At 37.3% G+C, this 18755-nt stretch overlaps 1 protein-coding gene across 1 annotated transcript; it reads left to right on the top strand.

Annotated features, from left to right (window-relative positions):
• The first annotated feature begins 91 nt into the window (after positions 1 to 91).
• LOC143184603 (lipase 3) lies at positions 92 to 4015 on the top strand. The gene is made up of 7 exons (XM_076386954.1): positions 92 to 604; positions 1444 to 1624; positions 2168 to 2282; positions 2740 to 2983; positions 3097 to 3255; positions 3327 to 3554; positions 3845 to 4015. The coding sequence occupies exons 1-7, from the start codon at positions 491 to 493 to the stop codon at positions 4013 to 4015; spliced, it is 1212 nt and encodes a 403-aa protein (XP_076243069.1). The 5' UTR covers positions 92 to 490.
• Positions 4016 to 18755: the final 14740 nt, after the last annotated feature.

Genomic DNA, 18755 nt, shown 5'->3' with positions numbered 1-18755 from the left:
CAGGGAATCCCCTCTTTACTTTTACAGTTTGGCCACTTTGTTGCGCTTTTTTTGTTAAAGATATAGCTAATTATGTGCTGTCCAGTTTAGGTAGACTTTCCTTGCACGAAAAATACATATCCAGAAATATCTTCGTGAAAGAATTTGCTTCATTCGGTTTGTATTATAAGGAAACTATGCAATTAACTGTATGAGTATTTTTCAACACAAAGCTGCTACAAAGATAACAGCTAATAGTATGATGCATTTGTGTGACTCACGTGTATCGTGTTGAGCTCGGTTAAAGTGTACATACAATCGGTGACGAAAGCAGAAATATATAATTAATAATATTTGAACTTTACTTAAGGAAAGTTGAACGATATTATCGTATACATGACGACTGGAGTTAAAAAATAAGTGAAATAAGGTGTCCATATATAATGTGAAAGGATTTCGGCTACATATCGTGATTCTCTCTTCGTTCCGTCGTTCGTGCAAAAGTCTCAAAATGAAGAATATCGTCATCACGTTTTTATCATTGGCCATTATTTCTCCTGTGGTCTCGTCTTTTAACATACCATTATTCGATTACAAGTGGAAGCCTGATGAGGATTTAGACACAGTAAGTAAACCTATTATTTAGTACCTGTGCAGGATATATATTTATATACCAATATAATATGAGTCTCGTTTATAAAAATAATGTTAAAATTGTAGCATGCAACTAAGATATAAAAATTTAGACGCATATATCAAGCTTCAATAATATTTGAAATGGCTACCAACTTTGAAGTTGGGAAAGTAAAGAAGAATGGGTTAATGATTGTTGATAATTGATAGCAGTTGAAGCATAAACAAAATATTTGAAATTAAAAACATATGTTTGTGTATTGGATAAAGTTAATTATAATAAATGAAAAATAATATTACAGAGATATTTGTGATATGTATCTCATGTTCAATTTTATGTGTACCTATATTATGTTCAAAATTAATCTCAAAATAATACTCGTATATCGGCTCACATTTATATAACATAAGCAGTTGCTTATTTAAACAAAAACAGAATAAAAACTTAAAAAAAACGTCGCTATAGATAATTTTCCATTTTCTCGAAAATAATTCGCACTTTAGCTTAGAATTAGTAACATACGAGAAATAAAAAAGAATTATCATATACAAAGCGCTTCATTATATCATCAAATAAAATTGAACTTTTTTCTTGGTAATATCGGTACAATTAACGTGACTAGTATCAAGAGAATGATACTCGATGATAACCGTTGCGTTTTTCCGGAACACACACACACACACACTATGCTGCAAAGTTCAAGGACACGTGACTAAACGCGTGAAAACATGACGATAAATAATAAAATAAGACACCCCCATAAAATCTGTTAGGAAATCATAGAATCATATTTTTCTTAAGAAATATTTAACATCGGTTGTTTTTCGTAGATGCAAATGATAAGAAAGGAGGGCTACCAGGCGGAAGCTCACGTCGTCGTAACAGAAGATGGCTATCTGTTGAAGATGCATCGAATTCCAGGTGGATCTGAATCACCAGCGATCTTCCTGCAACACGGTGTGCTGGGTAGCTCGGCAGATTGGGTTATACTTGGAAAAGGCAAAGCTCTCGGTACAGAAACATGTTTATCACAAAAATTTAATGCTTCGTTGAGCGTACAAGCTGACACCTATTATCAATTTATTTCAAATTTTGTACACTTTATGGGCAGAGTTAAGATATTTTTAACTTTAATGAGACCCCTGCTTATAATAATTTTGATTATGAACTTTTTAAATGGGTAACAGAACAGTAGTTAAAAGTAGACTGAAATTTAAAGAAAATATAACTGTAACATTTTTGAATAGTTAATGTCGACTAGTTAAAAGAATAAATTCGTAGGTCTATTTTATATTTAAAGTTAATTAATCAGCTATCCTATTTTGAGTTTTTGAAATTTAATTTGGCGCCTTCTCGTAATAGCGCCTGTGCATACTGCACAACTTGCATGCCTGCTTGTGGTGCAGCCTGACGCTTCCTATTTAATTATACGCGTTTAATCATTGATAAATATAAGAAAAAGTGGAATGCCCGAGATAGTAAAATAGTTATTTATTGAAAGTAAATTTTAAAAAACATTTGTTAATCTTTACTATTTCTTTGCTATTATTATAGCATATTTATTAGCTGATCAAGGGTACGATGTGTGGCTTGGAAATTTTCGTGGTAACACGTACTCAAGAGCTCACGTTTCTTTGTCCACTGATGACCCAAAGTACTGGAACTTTAGGTAAGTAGAAAATATTAGCATAATAAAAAAAGATCATCTCATAAACATAAATTAATTTTCACGTTTTCACTGTGAAACATGATTACTTAGTCTGGAAATGGTTCATAATTTTCAGTATAGTAAACAGTATGATGATTGCATGAATATAGAGAACATAAAAAAATAATGAAATTCGCTAAAATGAAATATGTTATTGTTTAGAAGAAAAAGTTTTTTATACATTTTATTTTATACAGACACTTAAAAAATAATAGAAAATTTTTATTATGTAAAGATTATTGTACAAAATGCTAAATAAAAATTTGGTTTATTTATTATTTCAAACTTTTGTATTTTATAGTTATCAAATTTTTAGATTTTTAATTTTCGAGTTTCAAATTTTCATAAATGCATAATAAACCGCAGTCTAGTAATAACAATTTTGCTAAGAGTATGATGCCAAATTATAATGACTTAGTTTCCACGAATCGGGCATTTACGATCTACCAGCGATGATCGGCTACATCGTGAAATTGCGAGAAAACTTTTTGAGGGCGTACATTGGGTTTTCAATGGGCACAACGTGCTTCTACGTGATGGCCAGCGAACGACCACAAATAGCAAGACTGGTGCAATCGGCGTACAGCCTTGCTCCGGTGGTGTATATGAAGCATGTGCAAAGCCCTTTACGGCATTTGGCTCCGTTCGCAACCAATTACAAGGTAAATGGATCCATCTAGGTGGCAATTTAACGAGAGGCACAATTCTTTCATGTTTACTACATGTTTACTCTCTGTGTTCTTATTTTGTCATAAAATCATCCTCCAATCAACAGGTGATCTTTTATCTGCTTGGAGAGGGTGAATTTCTACCGCAGAATTTCATTGTCAAACGTCTGGCAAAATATTTGTGTTACGTCAATTTCTGGGAAGAGAGAATTTGCGCCAATTCGTTATTCCTTATCGTTGGTTTTGATAAAGCGCAGTTCAATTACGTGAGTAGAAAATTATTATCGGTTCGTGCATCGTTGGCTGCTTCTTTAACTTGTATTTGGATTTGTCGCAGACCTTAATGCCGGTGATACTGAGTCATACGCCAGCAGGCACGTCTTCCAAAACTTTGGTACACTATGCGCAAGAAATTGAGTCGGGATACTTTAGGAAGTACGACTATGGTGAAAGAAAAAACTTGGAAGTTTATAACAGCACACTACCTCCTAAATATGATTTATCGAAGATTAAAGTACCGATCACTCTGTTTTGTGGTGATAATGACTGGTTATCTAGCACTGCTGTACGCATTTCATTGTATTAAGGAAAATATAATTGGCGAGAAAGATTCGACAGATAAAACGCAGTTGATGAAAATTTCAATTAAATTAAATTAAAAGACAATTTTTAAAGATTTAAAAAAAATAGTTCCGAAGTACTATTAACATTTAAGCAGTGTTTAAATTATATTTTACATGTGGAAACATGGTTTAACAGTGGACGTGTCTAGTATATTAGTAGTTTGTCGTATCTCTTTCGTCATTTATTTAGAAATTAAATAGAACATTATTTTTAGAACAATCCTTTTTTCAGGATGTAACAAGATTAAGTGACGAGTTACCGTACAAACCAACCATGTACAAAGTGCCATTCGAGAATTTTAATCACATAGATTTTTTGTGGGCCAAAGATGCTCCCACATTGGTCTACAAAAAGTTGCTGGAAATGCTGAAAGACCACAGTTATTATTTAAGCAATGGTTAAGCTTCATGGCTTAATAGAGTTTCGAAAATATTTATTCTTTAATGTATTTCAGAAAGTACACAAATAGGAAGAAGAAGAAAATTTTTGTTATATTTTTTCCACTTTTATACTTGTTTATACTTTTTTTACTTGTAGTAATTAAAGTCAAGCCAAAGCTTAATATAACTAAAATTGTATACACGAAAGAAGAAAAAAATGTGAAAAAAATATTTAATTTAAAAAAGCCTGTGTTAAATATTAGTAACACAAGAAGCAGTTGTTAATACATTTATTGACTTATATCTACTAATTAAAGAAGTTGGGCACATCACACACATAGCTGTTCCATATATTTTCCAATCTTCTTTTAGTTTCGTTTTTACTTTACTAATCTCGATTTTTATCATGAAAAGCAGTCTATTTCATAGCCCATAAATGATACCAAAATGGCGTATTGTAACCTTGGTTTAAAGATATCACACATTTCATTTCATTTATGCGAACTTAAGAGTTCATCACGTACGGGCGATAATCCATTGCATTGGAGATTGAAAAACTGACACTTTGGATGAATATAGCGACTACTATATGAGCGCAACGTGTTCTCGCATAATGATTGACGAACAACCGGAAGTAGTAAACTTGCGATCGGCGCGCAATCTTGTTCTAGTAGCATGTACGAAGAATATTTTGCACGCTATGTTTCAAAGTGAAAATTAATTTTACAAATTGCAGTTGTCTACATATTAGGTTGACAAGAAAATTGTACTAAATTCTTCGTTGAAAAGTTTACCATTATTAAAACTAATCTATTACTTAATCTACTATACATTAACTTCAATTATTGGAATTGTACTGCAATTTTCATGGATTCTATATTTCCACTGACTTCAAAATATTAACAATATTGCGTGAACACATTATTGCTGTAAAACATTACAGTGAATTATATTTATTGTTAGAAGAATTGTTTCTTATTTAGGAATTAAAAAATGATGACATCTACAATGTTATTACTCTTGTAGAATGAACTAAACCAATGAAAACTTTCTCGATCACTATTCCCCATACAAAGGGTACCTCGAAAACGGCTCTGGTCGTGAATAACCTGTCGATCGGATCGATTCGATGGTGCATCCTGAATGTTAACCCAACTTAGGTATTTGTCGTTCACATCGATGTTACGTAAATTGTATTGATGTCATAATCCAACGATCGACCCACAAAAGCCATGGCCTACTTGGTTAAATTTCAGGCAAATTTCTATTCCAGACGACAAAATATTGCCCATCGATGTATCGAATAATAAAGGAATTTTGCAACCACTTTACACTTCGCTGGATCTCATCACAACAATTAACGAAGAAAATAATCATTACATCTCGAGCAGGCGAAGACACCGAGGTAAAGATCTTCGTCGCAGGTGTGGTCGTCATCGAGGTGTCCCTAGTGTCTTCGTATTCTAACATTCTAGAGCCGGATAGATTCTGTTGATTGCGCAATGGAAAATTACTGATGGCATCCGAGGGTCCCTCAGGGATACTCCAAGGATTAACTTTACATACGGGCCTTTAGATATTATTATGCGCACCTGGACGACATCCTTATTGCATCACTTAGCAAAAACAAGCGTCTTCGTCGATTTGCAATCGCTTTTCCAGCGATCACGGTATCGAGGCGATCGAGGATCGCCGAGGCGGCGCGTTCACCGACGAAACGAAGAGAAGAAAATTTTCAGAGTGTGGGGAAAAAGAGGCAAGGCCGTTCGCTGAGAAAGTTGCCCCGTAACAGGATTTTCCAGGTCAGAAACCATAAAATTCTCCCGAATGATTCTCGGTGTATCGACAATGTGGAACTTCTTTAGGGGTACTCGAGGCGATTGTAAAGTCGAGATTCTGATCCCTAAACGTCAGCTGACCGATTGACCGATAAGAGAGTAGCTGCATCGACGTACATAAATTTGTAAGAGCGTTGCTTATTCTTCTTTCAATAGTAGGATTCCTATTTTGAAAGAGGCAATAATGCCTGCGAATACTCTTCGATTCGATGGCTTCATTTTCGAAAGATTGATGTCTTTTGCAACCAGGACGAAGTCAATTGGCCGTTCAAGGCCGCTTTCCCGAATTAAGTCAGATAAGAACTCTACGAGTTGACTTTGTGTGTAAAAGATAAACACTATGTACGTTAAATAGTAGTTAACAGAAAATAATGAGCAATCTCTTGTCACTTTTTCGCCTGAGTTGTTGCCATTATTTATTGCACAGTAAACTTAGTAATGAATTTTCAATGAGTTCAAGAATTGAAAAGATTACTTAACGTTGATGCTGTTTCATGTACACACGCAGGAATAACTTTCATTCTATATTTTACGTGTCATGTTGATGCCTTCTGATTTATTTCACGTAATTTCTTGACTCTATATAACAGAAAGTAGTATATCATTAATAACTCGTTATAAGCTCGTTATAGCTTGTTTTGGGATTATTTAGAGCAGATGATTTTTTGTTTGTGTATTCTCACTCGAGGAGATAAAATCAAGCCAGTATCATAGGAATTGATGTCAAAAGGATATTCCTCGTTGTGAGTCTGTAATTAAAGAACAGAGAGTGTTTACAGCGAGAGAACACCATAACTCTTAATCATATTATGGTGCTTCTGCTACTGAACAATTATTAAAGCTTTCTCGGACCAAAACTATAATCTACTACCATTAACATCATAAAATACCTACTTCGAGGTAAAAATCTTTTTCTTGGACTTAGCCCAGACCACTTCAGCAAACAGTTACCTGTTAATACGGTCAAATGGTTGACTATGGAATCCTTACCTGCTTCAGTAGGCTTTTTCCTCTGAACCTGATACAGCTAGTCCTCTTAAACAAATCTTTAAGACACTTTGTTCATCGAATGGGGTCATTGTCCCCTGGTGTTAGTAGCATCCAGAAACTACGAATCCAGGGAAAGTAACTGGTCGAGAAAGTTCTAAGCAGCTTTTGAAGGATGGACCCAGAAGACATTAAAGGGTTCTGTGATTGTAAGGGCATTGTATTTTTCAGTTTCAAAGAATACTTGTTAAGTACTCTGTTTGCTATTCGATACAGGCTCGCAAGTGTCTCTCATAACCAGATTTCACTAATTGCTTTAAAGCTTCTACTGTTATATTATTCTATATTCATTCCAGAATATTTTGAGCAAATTTCTAACTTGGATCAACATTTCTAGGTTTATTCATCTACTAAGTTCCTCTGACAGTCTTAATAGGATTGATATCTGATAACTAAGGAAACCATTTCACACAGAGTTGAGCTTGTAGGCAAGGTTCCACATTTTCACAGCAGCTTCAAATTACTCTTTCTCAACAAAAACAAGCTTCCCTTTGCAACTTTGCCTGTATTTTATATATTTAAATTGTCTCGATCGACCAAATCCTCCATCTAGGATCTGATTTAGCTCTAGCTTTAAACATCCCCTACACGATGAGATATGAGACATGGGTTAGTCTGAAGTTCGAGATCACTTGGAATTATTTCGAATACCTCTTCGAAGATAGAATAATCAGTAATGTAATTATTATTAATTACAGATCGAATAACAAATAATTTATTGAAGTGGTTGACTATTGAGGAATGATCAAGTATTGAGTCAACTACCTTACATATAGCTCTTTGTTACCAAATATCATTAATTTTAACGACGTAAAATGACCATTAAAAAAGTCCTTCCTTTTCCTTCAATTTAAAAGTATTTTTCCATTAAAAAGAGCAACATCAAGTGACTAGGTCAACTACCTCATACGAGGAATCGAACTCACGCCAACAACATATTTAAAACTTCACATGCAAATGTCTCGATTACCAAGGTTCACTTAAACAACCGCCGTAACACGTGTCAACCCATTTTCGACAAAGTTCCGCCAAGAAAAGGTTCGTCAAAATAGGTCCCCATCTCCCCGTGTCCTCCCCTTGTCAGGCCGATTCTCCCGTCGCAGGCAGTGCCATCAGGGACCCTTGACTTCGCCACGACCATCGATTTCCACCGTGCCCATTTCCATCGCGAACAAAGTCGCGAGACACGCACGTGCGTGGCCGCTTCTGCGGCGGCACCGCTCTGCGTTGGAGCGTGTGGCGGGGCGAGGCAACACAGAAAAGCCACCGGGCAGAAGGAACAAAAGGTGCAGAAGGAGAACAGGAGGAACAGAAGCGAGGCTCGTCGCCGCGAAGGTAGAACGCGCGCGTATACCGTGCACTTGGCGTGTACCGTGTATTGAGAGACGGAGAAAAGAACGAGCACGACTTGGCTCGAGAGAAGTTGAGTCGGCGAACCGAACCGCTCACCGATTCCAAAGTCCGCCGCCGCGCCGGTAGGCTCAGTTGTCTCCGAACCCCCGAACTGTTCGGATGTAGCTGAACCCCGATTTCTTCCCTCCGTCACGATCCTCATACCCTGGCCTCGTTGACGTGTGGCCCCTCGCGCTCGCGCTCGTGCTGGATCATAGTGCAACTGGCTCCGCGAGGAACCTCCAAGTCTCAGCTGTTGCTTCTAGCGTGCTGCCTGGTGAAGGGACAGGACAGAAGAGAACAAAGTGTCCTAAGGGATCGACTGGAAGAGGGATCGTCGGTCAGAAGAGTCGTTGCATCGCTAAGACGTGAGTTCCCTTGGGTCCACATGGCCCCTACTGGCGAATGGCTCTCTTGTGTAGACGCACTGCGTGGATGTGCTAGGTTGTTCCATAAGTTTTTGTATCTCTTTTGTGACAGTTGTATCTAGTCTCTGGCTTGGTAATATTGCTGAGGAGATTGTGTGTTGTATGTCAGCTGTCGTTCTCTCTGGGAGATTCTTTCGAGAATCTTTCGAGAACTGAACGGTCGCAGAGAAAGCAGAATCGGGTGCTCTTCGGGAGTACGTGTTACGTCCATGGAATTTTAAGTTGTGTAAAAGTAGCAGAGTTTAGAATACTTTTAATGGGAATAGGTGTCTGTTTTGTAGTGTTTGTTGTGAGGAATCTGAGCGGCGAAAGTAGAGTATGGGTGTGGGTCAGAGGCTTATGGAACGATCTATTGAATGAAAATTGTGTACGTAGAGAGTTTGTTTTCGGTATTTTAAACGCTCTGTGTGCGTGTTATCATTCACGAAAATTAGACTGAATAGTGACACGCGTGCTACGAGTGACAGCGGCGAAGAAATCGGGCCACGTGCTAGGTACAGTCTGCCAAAAAATGTCTGACATAAATGCCACTTTATCTGGCACACAGTGCAGGACCAATTGTAAATAAAAGAAATCTTGCCACTGGCGATTCGTTCCTGTTATCAAGCTAGATATTTCTTAGACAATCGTTCAAGGATTAGAGACATTTTATAGTTTTATCCTGGTTCTAGCAGTCAGAACGCAAAGTCTGAGGAACAATAGAGAAAGAGTAATGTGTCAAGCAAGAGCCTTACAATTAAAGCTGAGGTCGAGACTCGTGTGCTGCCAGTTACACCTTTGGCAGGCTATTTTCAAGCCGATATCTCGAAGCGTTTTTCCAGTCGTTCAAACATATCGGTCGTCCACGTAACGCGGCTTATGCGCACGCTTGTTTAATATTTATCACCGCAGGCCTCATTCATTTCGAGCGGTCGCTGTTCTTAGGTGATGTCGATACCGCGAAGTCGCGCGATCGGCCGAAAAATATCTCGCGCTCTGGCACAAATGTCTTGCCAGTGACAGGATCAACGGTTGGTCCAGCGTGTCAGGCCCTGTCAGACGCGCAGGTGGTCAGACTGAGGGAAGCAATTTTATTGTTTCGTTTTACTAGGAGTTAGAGGTTTATCGAAACGAAATTATTTTTTTATGAACTTCTATTAAGTTTTTATTTGAAGCCTCCCTGATTATGTGAGCACTTATGGTACTCCATATTTTTGAATCACTGCAAACTTTTGTAATTTTAGAACGACACTGATATCTTTGAAAATGAGGAATATTGGCAATCAGATATGCAATATATGTGTCTTAAATATCTGAGGTTTAAAATCGGTGATGTTTGTAGCTGGTCTGCATATTTTAAGAAGCAATTGGTTTTTCGTGTTTTAGTTAAAGTATGTATCAGCTGTATCTGGAATTGCAGAAACTAATGTTACTTTTTAAGTATTCTTTAAAGTAATTTAATAAGATAGTTAGATTAAGATATGCTCTCTCTAATGTTGATCTCTGCTTCTGAAGAACATTTACTTTTGCTTGCTAATTACATTATTATGTTATCAGTCAGTTATGTATCTTAGTGTTTTATGCTTATGTAGTCCCTTATCCTTTGGTGCACGTGCCATCGACAAGTAGATTCTTTACAAATGCACGTGACGTTAAGCTAAAATACTTTCACGTAAGAGAAAGATTGATACAATGGTCTTTCTAAAACTAAACAGCGACTTTCATTGAAAATAATAATCAAAGTTGAAAATGATTTTAACTGTAATCGACAGGGACGTTAAAAAACATATGTGCAAAGTTCTCACAGATGAAATAGCTGCATTGTAAAATTCCTCGACCACCTTGTACCCTAATCTGTCATAATTGTTTTTCTGATACTACTGGTAATGAATAGTATAGATACTTTATAGTTCCTTTTTATAAAGTTACAATGTGTTCCATTTTCTACGCTTTCTTTTACCTTCCACTGTGCAAAAAATGGGAAAATAGATATAGCTACTGACAGCAGTAAACCTAGGAATATTAAACTGAACAACTCTCGAACCCATAACTCTAAATATGTTAATTTTCAATTACTTCCTTCCTGTAAGAATATTGTCAAAAAATTATTTCCTTTCGTATAGACTTTGTTCGACATTTAGAAATCCTAGTTGAAACTATTTCTTCAGGACAAATATCTAAGAGGCTTGGCATTCAGAAACACCCCCTTAGCTTTCGTATGATAGCTCATGGCTAGCTATTCCTCAGCTCAATCTTCAAGGGATAACTGCACTTTAAAGAACAAAAAAGTAGTAATAACGAAATTTAGTCAATTTAGCTACTATTTTTCTTGAGTTTCCTTACAAATCTCTACAACTCAAAAAAAAAAAAATTTTTTAAATAGAATTTTCATGGTACCAAAGTGTCCTCGAAAGATTCCCTCCAAACAAGTTATCAAATCAACGATAGGCCTCACAGGGGGGCTCTACAAAGTACGTACCGAGTCTTTTGTCCAACTTTTTTTACATGTAGGAGAGCACACACAAACTACCTTTCACAAAGCAGCAAGAAACGACTCTGTCTCGTCAACAAAATCATGATTGAAAAAGTAAAAATTTCTACACATGAAGACTGACCACAGAAATGCTAGTACTCTCACTGAAGCAGCGCAATTTTTTCTAAATTTTATTTTACTTTCTTTACGATTTGTCTCATTTCTGTGCGAATCAGATAATAAAATAATATTTTTTAAACCATGGACATATACCACTCACACGATAACCAGTACAATTAATTTCTCAAAAAGAAGCTAGAGTCCCTCCTTCCTACTTCATGAAAGTCTTTTCTTTATGCTCCCCTATATCTAAAACCAGAACTAAGCAAAAACAGTACAAACTTTGGCTAGACTCCGAAATTAATCGAGACTGCTAAAACTACTGAATGGTGTACACACACCATGTAATACAGAGTATACAGCTTCAGCAATATTAGCAGTTGTAGCTGAATTTCTGACTGTAGCCTCTGTGGAGTCCCTCCCGAGGCCCATCGCTGGCGCCACTTTGGTACCTCGCGAGCTCCCTCCTCAAGAAAACCGTGTCACCACAAGGATTGTCGATCCTTCGACTCGATCAAGTCGATCATGGATCACCGAATTCACGCGTAACGGTTGTTCGATCCCAAAATCTGGCCACTGCCATCGGGGAGGTTCCACTGGAAATTCACGCTCGCCTATTCGTCGTCCCGCGCTCTGACAGTGAGCAAACCTGGCATTGAGGAAACCTGGCGACGTCGTTGCTCCCCGCGGATTCGAATATTCGAGAAACGGCGGCGCGCGTGTAGAAAAAGCGTCGTGCGCGATGGATGTTTCGCGGATCGTTGAAATTGTTATTTAATATCGCGGCGACGCGGAACGGAGCGACGTCGCGGCCAGAAATTCCACACAGTCGATGCGACGCGAGGTTTATGGATGCCCCCACCGTCTGGGACCATTAACGTTCGACAGGTTTGCGCGACAGGTATACCATATGGAAACGCCAGACGTTGATCGAGTGTCTGGTTGTAGGAAGGATGCTCGTCAGCGGAGGTTTTTGAGTTTTTGAGTTTTGGAGAATGGGAAGCAGTGTTTAGAGTCTGGGTGGTACCTGGGAATAATGATCTGAGTGGATCCAGGGACCACCTGAGCTCTGAACAATGTGTACGTATGTTGATAAGGTAGTTAAGAGATGAGGACCTAGATCCAGATGGCACACGACGCCTTGAAGACGTTTTGAAGACGTCTACTGATTGTCTGAATGTCTTATAGACGTGATTTGAACGCGTTTAAGATATCTTGTGAGTGTGTTTTAAGGCGTTTTAAAGATTATTTGTAGTTTCGAATGTTTCAGAGATGTTCTCAGGACATTTTTAGGACTTTACTGGATATTTATGAGCTCTGAATAATATGTATATTCGTGATTTATGATGATAAGGTGGTCGAGAGATGAGGACTTAGACTTAAATAGTACATGACGTCTATTGTTTGTGTGAACGCTTTATAGGCGTGATTTAGACGCTTTTGAACATCTTATGAATGTTTTTTTAAGACGTCTTAAAGATTATTTGTAATTTCGAACGTTTCAAAGACGTCTTCTGGACATTTTCAGGGCTCTACTGGCTGCTTTTAAGACGTTTGTTAGATATCTCTGTGCTATACGAGCTGAGGAGGATATACACTTGTTCATACTTCTGTGTTGAACTCTGTTTCTCTGTCTCTGAATTAAAATCATATCTAAAAGAAGAACTTTTATCGAAAGTGTTACTTTTCTCTTAATCTTACATGTTAAGAAGTAAACTTAAATTAAAAAAAAAGTAATTTTTCAGTTTAGGTATCGAAGTTCCTTTTTTGTAAATGATTATAATCTACAGGCACAGAAACATAGACAAGTATCACAGATATCATTGGTGCTTGAACTCCTAAAGGGGTGTTATGACTAAATCGTTGTCTTTCTTTTTCTCTACTTTTTGTTAGCTTAGTGGCTCTGAAATATTTCGAAATTTCAACGTTAACTTTTCACGTTAAGAAACTTCAATGTCTTTTGTCTTCCACACGAACGTACAATATTTTGCAAAAAATAAGCACGAGTAGTGTATAAAAAATCAACATTCTATTACAATGTTACATTATTTCCTACGTGTCGTATCGTTGCTTGGCTGTCACAGGATTTAATCAATAACGCCGTATCTTGGATAGTTTGTTATACTCGACCTCTCAAACGTAACTTCATCCAGGTGTTATGTTCACTCCGCAACAGAATCACGTTCCCTTTCTTACGCTTTGAATCATGGGTAAAAGAAGTGCGCGGAAGTTTTTACGAGCGACCTCAAACCCACGTAACCAAGGCGACTCGTGTTTTGGAAATCGATTTCTTAAAGGGGTATACAAATTTCGAAAACAACGCGACACAATTGATTTATAGGATGCACAGTTTTTTAGACGATATTACTTACTTCAAGCAAGAAGATAGCGTAAAATTGTATACCTATTTTTCCATTGTTCACACTTGCAATTTTCGAGTACTAAGTATACATTCCAATTTACTGTCTCTTGACACGAGAATAAAAAAGGAAAAATGAGGATTTTATTTTTCACGAAAATATAATTAGCTGTTTCTTCAAATGAACGCTGACTGAATTTAAATATTTAAAAAGACAATATACTGTCAATGTAATTCGTATCTATTATCTCTCTTTGATATGGTGCATGGAAAAGTTGCTCAAATATTTCTTTTGTATCTGTTCTACTAGGAGATACGTAATTTACTGCTGGAGTATGTCCTCAGAAACAATTACTAACGATCTCCTGTACCCTCTTAAGATGCTTATCATTACTCAACAATTACCCGCTTTGCTCTTTATATGTAGATCCTGCACTATGATCGATGACCGAGCGTACCCCGTAACCGTTAATACAATGCATAACCACACCGAAATGACACAGAGCAGAGGAATGTAAACGAGCAACATTGCGGTGCTAGTCCCCTAACGCGCTCCAATCGAGCTGAATGATCTCTGGAGTCGGTGATCGGTGCTTCCAGGAAACTAAAAATCCCGTTTTTATCGTGCTCCATCTTTTGGTCGGTCCAGTTCTATTCGGCCTAATGCATAATAAAAGAGCTCTTATCTGATCGGATTCAGTCTGGATGGACAATGTCCCTCTTTAGCTAATTAAATACACTCTAATTAATAATTCGTCTACTTACGAATTCCTCTGGCGAGGATTCGTTAGATGATTAAATATACCTATGTGTGTTTAATCAGTGATTATTTTTAGATATGCGTGACAGTAAGCTCTAACAGTTTTCTTCGTCGTCAATGTTCGACTTCTAGGGTTTTTGAACTTTCCTAAGCTCTCTTCTCTGAAGCAGAGCATCAGAAATTCAGAACGTAGTAAATTTCATATCACACTGATGTCGAGCTTGCATTGACCCAGAAAGTAGTCATTTTCAAAAATGATCAAGGATCTTCACACATTATGGAATACCTTGTAAGTACGTTCAATATGTCCCTATAACTTTGTAAACGTTTACAAGCTTACAACTTCACATTTTCTTCTTATCTTCTCTTGTGAATTATGCTCCTATAATATTGCTGCCAAGTAGAGGACACCCTGCATGGATAGTAGCATAGCAATCAGAGGAACAAGGGTAGGACATCGGTAGAGTAACACTTAATCTCAATGGAAACATTCATGAAGCACACGGTAGGCAGCGTTTTCTGTTTGGTCAGATTACTCATGCTGCGCCATTTATGACAAACATTCGCCAAGCAGTTTGTCAAACACGACGTCGCGCTTTGGAAAAGTTTCCATTTACACGCGTGTTCCCTCTGCGTGGTCCGTGTTGCTTCCTATTGGCGAAATAGAAGAGTATTTCGCGAGAGGAGCGAGTGAGACAATACAGCAAAGTGGCAGGTAGAAACTGACAAAGTGTAGCAGCAGGAACTAATTGTCGAGTAATTGCACTCGGAGACTGGTCCCAAGGCTTTTCCTCATTTTAATACATGGCGATCTTGCGCGTAAATAATTCATGGGGTAATCGGGGAAAAAGTTGTATGGACAAAGGTTAACTGGGTCTTGTTTTTGGAATTATGACGTACTAGGTACAGGAAACCTAGTTGTTCACTAATGATACTATTCTTCTTATGCTATCGATGAGGGCAAATATTAGGCGCTCTGTGAGTGACGTTTATTACTACTTTCAGAAATGACGAATTGTGTTTCTTTCATATATTCTCAGGTAGCTGGTAATCCCATTTGTGTGATTAGAGTATTGTCTCGATAGAAGTTCATTGAGACATTCGTATTTGCTGCTTTAGAAATCTTCTAATTTCTAATCTTTTTTACTGTTTAACGTGTAGAAACAATATTGACAAAAATTTTCTTTTGGCTGGTAGTTGGTGTACTTTAGAAAGATTTATCGACATGTGGAACAAATTTCGTTCGCCAATAACATTTACGATGCGCATGGAATTGTTTCTTCATGCACGAAGAGTAGATAAATGTGGGCTTGGCAATTTTCATTATCCTTGTAGTCATAGAGTGATATTGAAAGGATTAATCTGGATAAAAGTCTATAACTTCAAATCAATTAGGATTTCACCTATCAAATAGAAATTTGAATTCTTTTTAAAAGCTACCTAAAGGATAACTAAAATGAAAAAATTCCAAAACTAGAAATTATATCGAAAGCTCGCTCTATTAATATCAATCTATATAATTATCTGTGATAATCTTTCAAACCGAGATTAGAGAAAGAACGACATTTTTGAAAGTGGAGGAGCGTTACACGAACTGCTTCTTTAACTGCTACAGAGATCAATAAATTATTCTTACGTTTCCCTGTAATTTTTAAGGAATATAATATACGCCCTTCTAATCACTCAGTTTATCTTAAAGCTTTATTTCGTTTAAATACGTCAGCACTCTAAAGCGTGGCTTTGTGTTGGCACAAAGTCTAAGCAACTTGGACTAATCACTGTTTATATCAACACGCTAACCCCGTGTCTCATAGCTCAACCAAATAATCCATGATAGTCACGCGAGAGCAGGCGTATAGTAGATAAAAGTAAAACGCACTATGGTCTGTTCAGAGGGATTTACGAGCGTGGCATAAAAACATGTTTTATACGTGCACCTTGGCTGAGACGAACTCTTTGAAGGCAACATCGAAACTAGTTGATACTTTGTCAAACTAAAGATGCAAGTGAGATATAAGCAAGTTTTCTTATTTCTATAGAGACGTGAGAAGTGGACAAAAATAAAAGATTAATTAGTTAAACATGAATATTTGTCCAGTTTTCTACAGCAATAATAGTATTAGAATAAGAATTATATTAATGTAATCTGTATGTTTTAGAACCTCGTTTAACAGAATCTCTTTTCTTCAGAATTAATTCTTTCATGAGGGTAGTGTTTTAGGTTTGTGCTATGGCTTAATAATAGTTTAATAATAAAGTTAGCCACTAAGAAAATATTTCAACTGTGGTCCCATCGAGGTCCTACTATATTCATAAACGAGAAGATCTACAAAAAGACAAAGAAGCTATATCTGTGTTTATAAGGCAAAATGATCTATGTCACATTTTCAAAAAATTCGAGTTAAGGCTTAGTTGAGAGCCAGAATATAGATTTTATGCTTTGAGAAAGAAGAATAACTAGACAGCGAATTTTTATGCAATTTCATATTTTCATACACACAGTTAAAAAAATGGAAACTAAATAAAAATTTTCTTCTATAATTCTATAATTTACTCTCTATATTCCAAATTTTCTATGTTTTTGAATATAATCTACATTTTGTAACTTTTTACACAAAAAATACATCAAAATCCGCAGATCACTTGTAACCAAGGGTTGAAAAAGACAACCCTCTAAGACAGTACCGAAATAAAAAGCTTCAAACATCAATATCTCGAAACTAAGAACGAGTGACTTACGTAACTCAGCTTTGAAACGACAAATATGCTAGTGTCACCGAAGTCATTGAATCTTCATACTCGAGAGACAGGGAAGAAACGAGGAAGAAAAGAAAGTGTCATTCCTGGCTCGCAAAAAGGCGATTGGGATTCCTCGAATGCCTGAGCAAGGATCGCTTCTAAATCATTCACGGTTGCGCTTCTCGCCATCGTCGGAATCCCCGATGGTAAACGTCCTCGCGGCTTTTTTCTGCCCGGAACTTTCATCGAAACGCGATAGTCGCGTTACGAGAGCCGCAGCATCCAAGGCTGGATGCAGAGTAAACGAAGTAACGGCGCGCAGAGTAGACGGTGGCACGCCTTGGAGCATTTCGTTGTGAAACGATTGAAGCATTTACGAGTCGATCGTACCGAAGACTTTCTAATCCGACGTGCACACATACAGGGTGTCCTGGCGAGGCGCGCCGCGTGCTGCCAGTGACAGATTCCTGAACGGAAATCGCCGACGATCCGTGAAGTTTCCACGGCGGATTGTCGGTCCCAGCGACTGTGAATTGCTCTCGATTGTGTTAGACAGCGATACCTGGGACTCGATTGACAGAAGATATTTAAACATTTGTGGGAACTTTCAATGAGCAAAGGATATGGAATAGTAGAATCCATATAATACACTGGTGGACTGAGAGGTAGCCTAAGTGTAGGTGCATATGATTGAGAGTTTTATTGATTTTACTAAAGGCTGATTACATGTTGAATAATGCTTGTTTTTTTTTTTCTAATAGATAAGAAGACAATTGATATATAACATTCTGTTGGATCTGTAATCAACCTTTAGTTAGTAGTTTTGGGCTTTTGTAGAGAGGTTTTGTTTCGAGGGAAGTTTGTGTAGTTCTGTTTTTAGGTTTTAATGAAGAGTAATTTGTGGGAATTGAATTCTAGAAGTAAGGTAAATATCACAATACCTAGACACTTAGTATAGGCGCACCATTTACTTTAAATCCTTTCATTGCCTCGAACGCTTCAATTGCAAGTGACTTACCGTCAAGGACCCAGTTCCTGTTTACTTAACGAATTCACACTTTACTTAAATTCACGAAAAAATTAACCAAATCCAAAGAATTCTTTCTCATTCACATCAATGTATATGCTGTCTTCAATTTGTTACTGAAGAAAGCTGCGAAAATAATAATTAAATCATAATTCAGTGCTCATAGTAAAACATATACAGGCAGCAATATCTGATCACTTAAATTGTCTCACCACCAGCTATTTAATTTCACCTATAAGAATCAAAACAGGACAACAATAATCGACTAATTTTTTGCAACAAATTTTCCTCCAAATAAATTTCATATACGTATATATAATACTAAACTGATCAAGAAGTATATTCTGATCAGCAACTGTGTCCTTGATGGTATAATTTCAGATAAGAAGGCGTAATCCTAGCGATGTAGTGACCAGGTTAACAGGTTAAAGATTGCAGCGACGCGTATAACGTTCCGTGATATTGAATATGCGCGTGTGTTCATTTCGATGTGCCGATAAAGGCGTCAATCGCGAAACGGAGTTGCATATACGCCTCGTGGAATGCGACACGCCGAATGCCACTCGAGATAAGGAAGCATTTTTCGACGTGCGCGTTTAT

Source organism: Calliopsis andreniformis, chromosome 10 (assembly GCF_051401765.1).
Source record: "Calliopsis andreniformis isolate RMS-2024a chromosome 10, iyCalAndr_principal, whole genome shotgun sequence".
Lineage (NCBI taxonomy): Eukaryota > Metazoa > Arthropoda > Insecta > Hymenoptera > Andrenidae > Calliopsis > Calliopsis andreniformis.
This window is presented reverse-complemented; position numbering and strand designations above follow the sequence as displayed.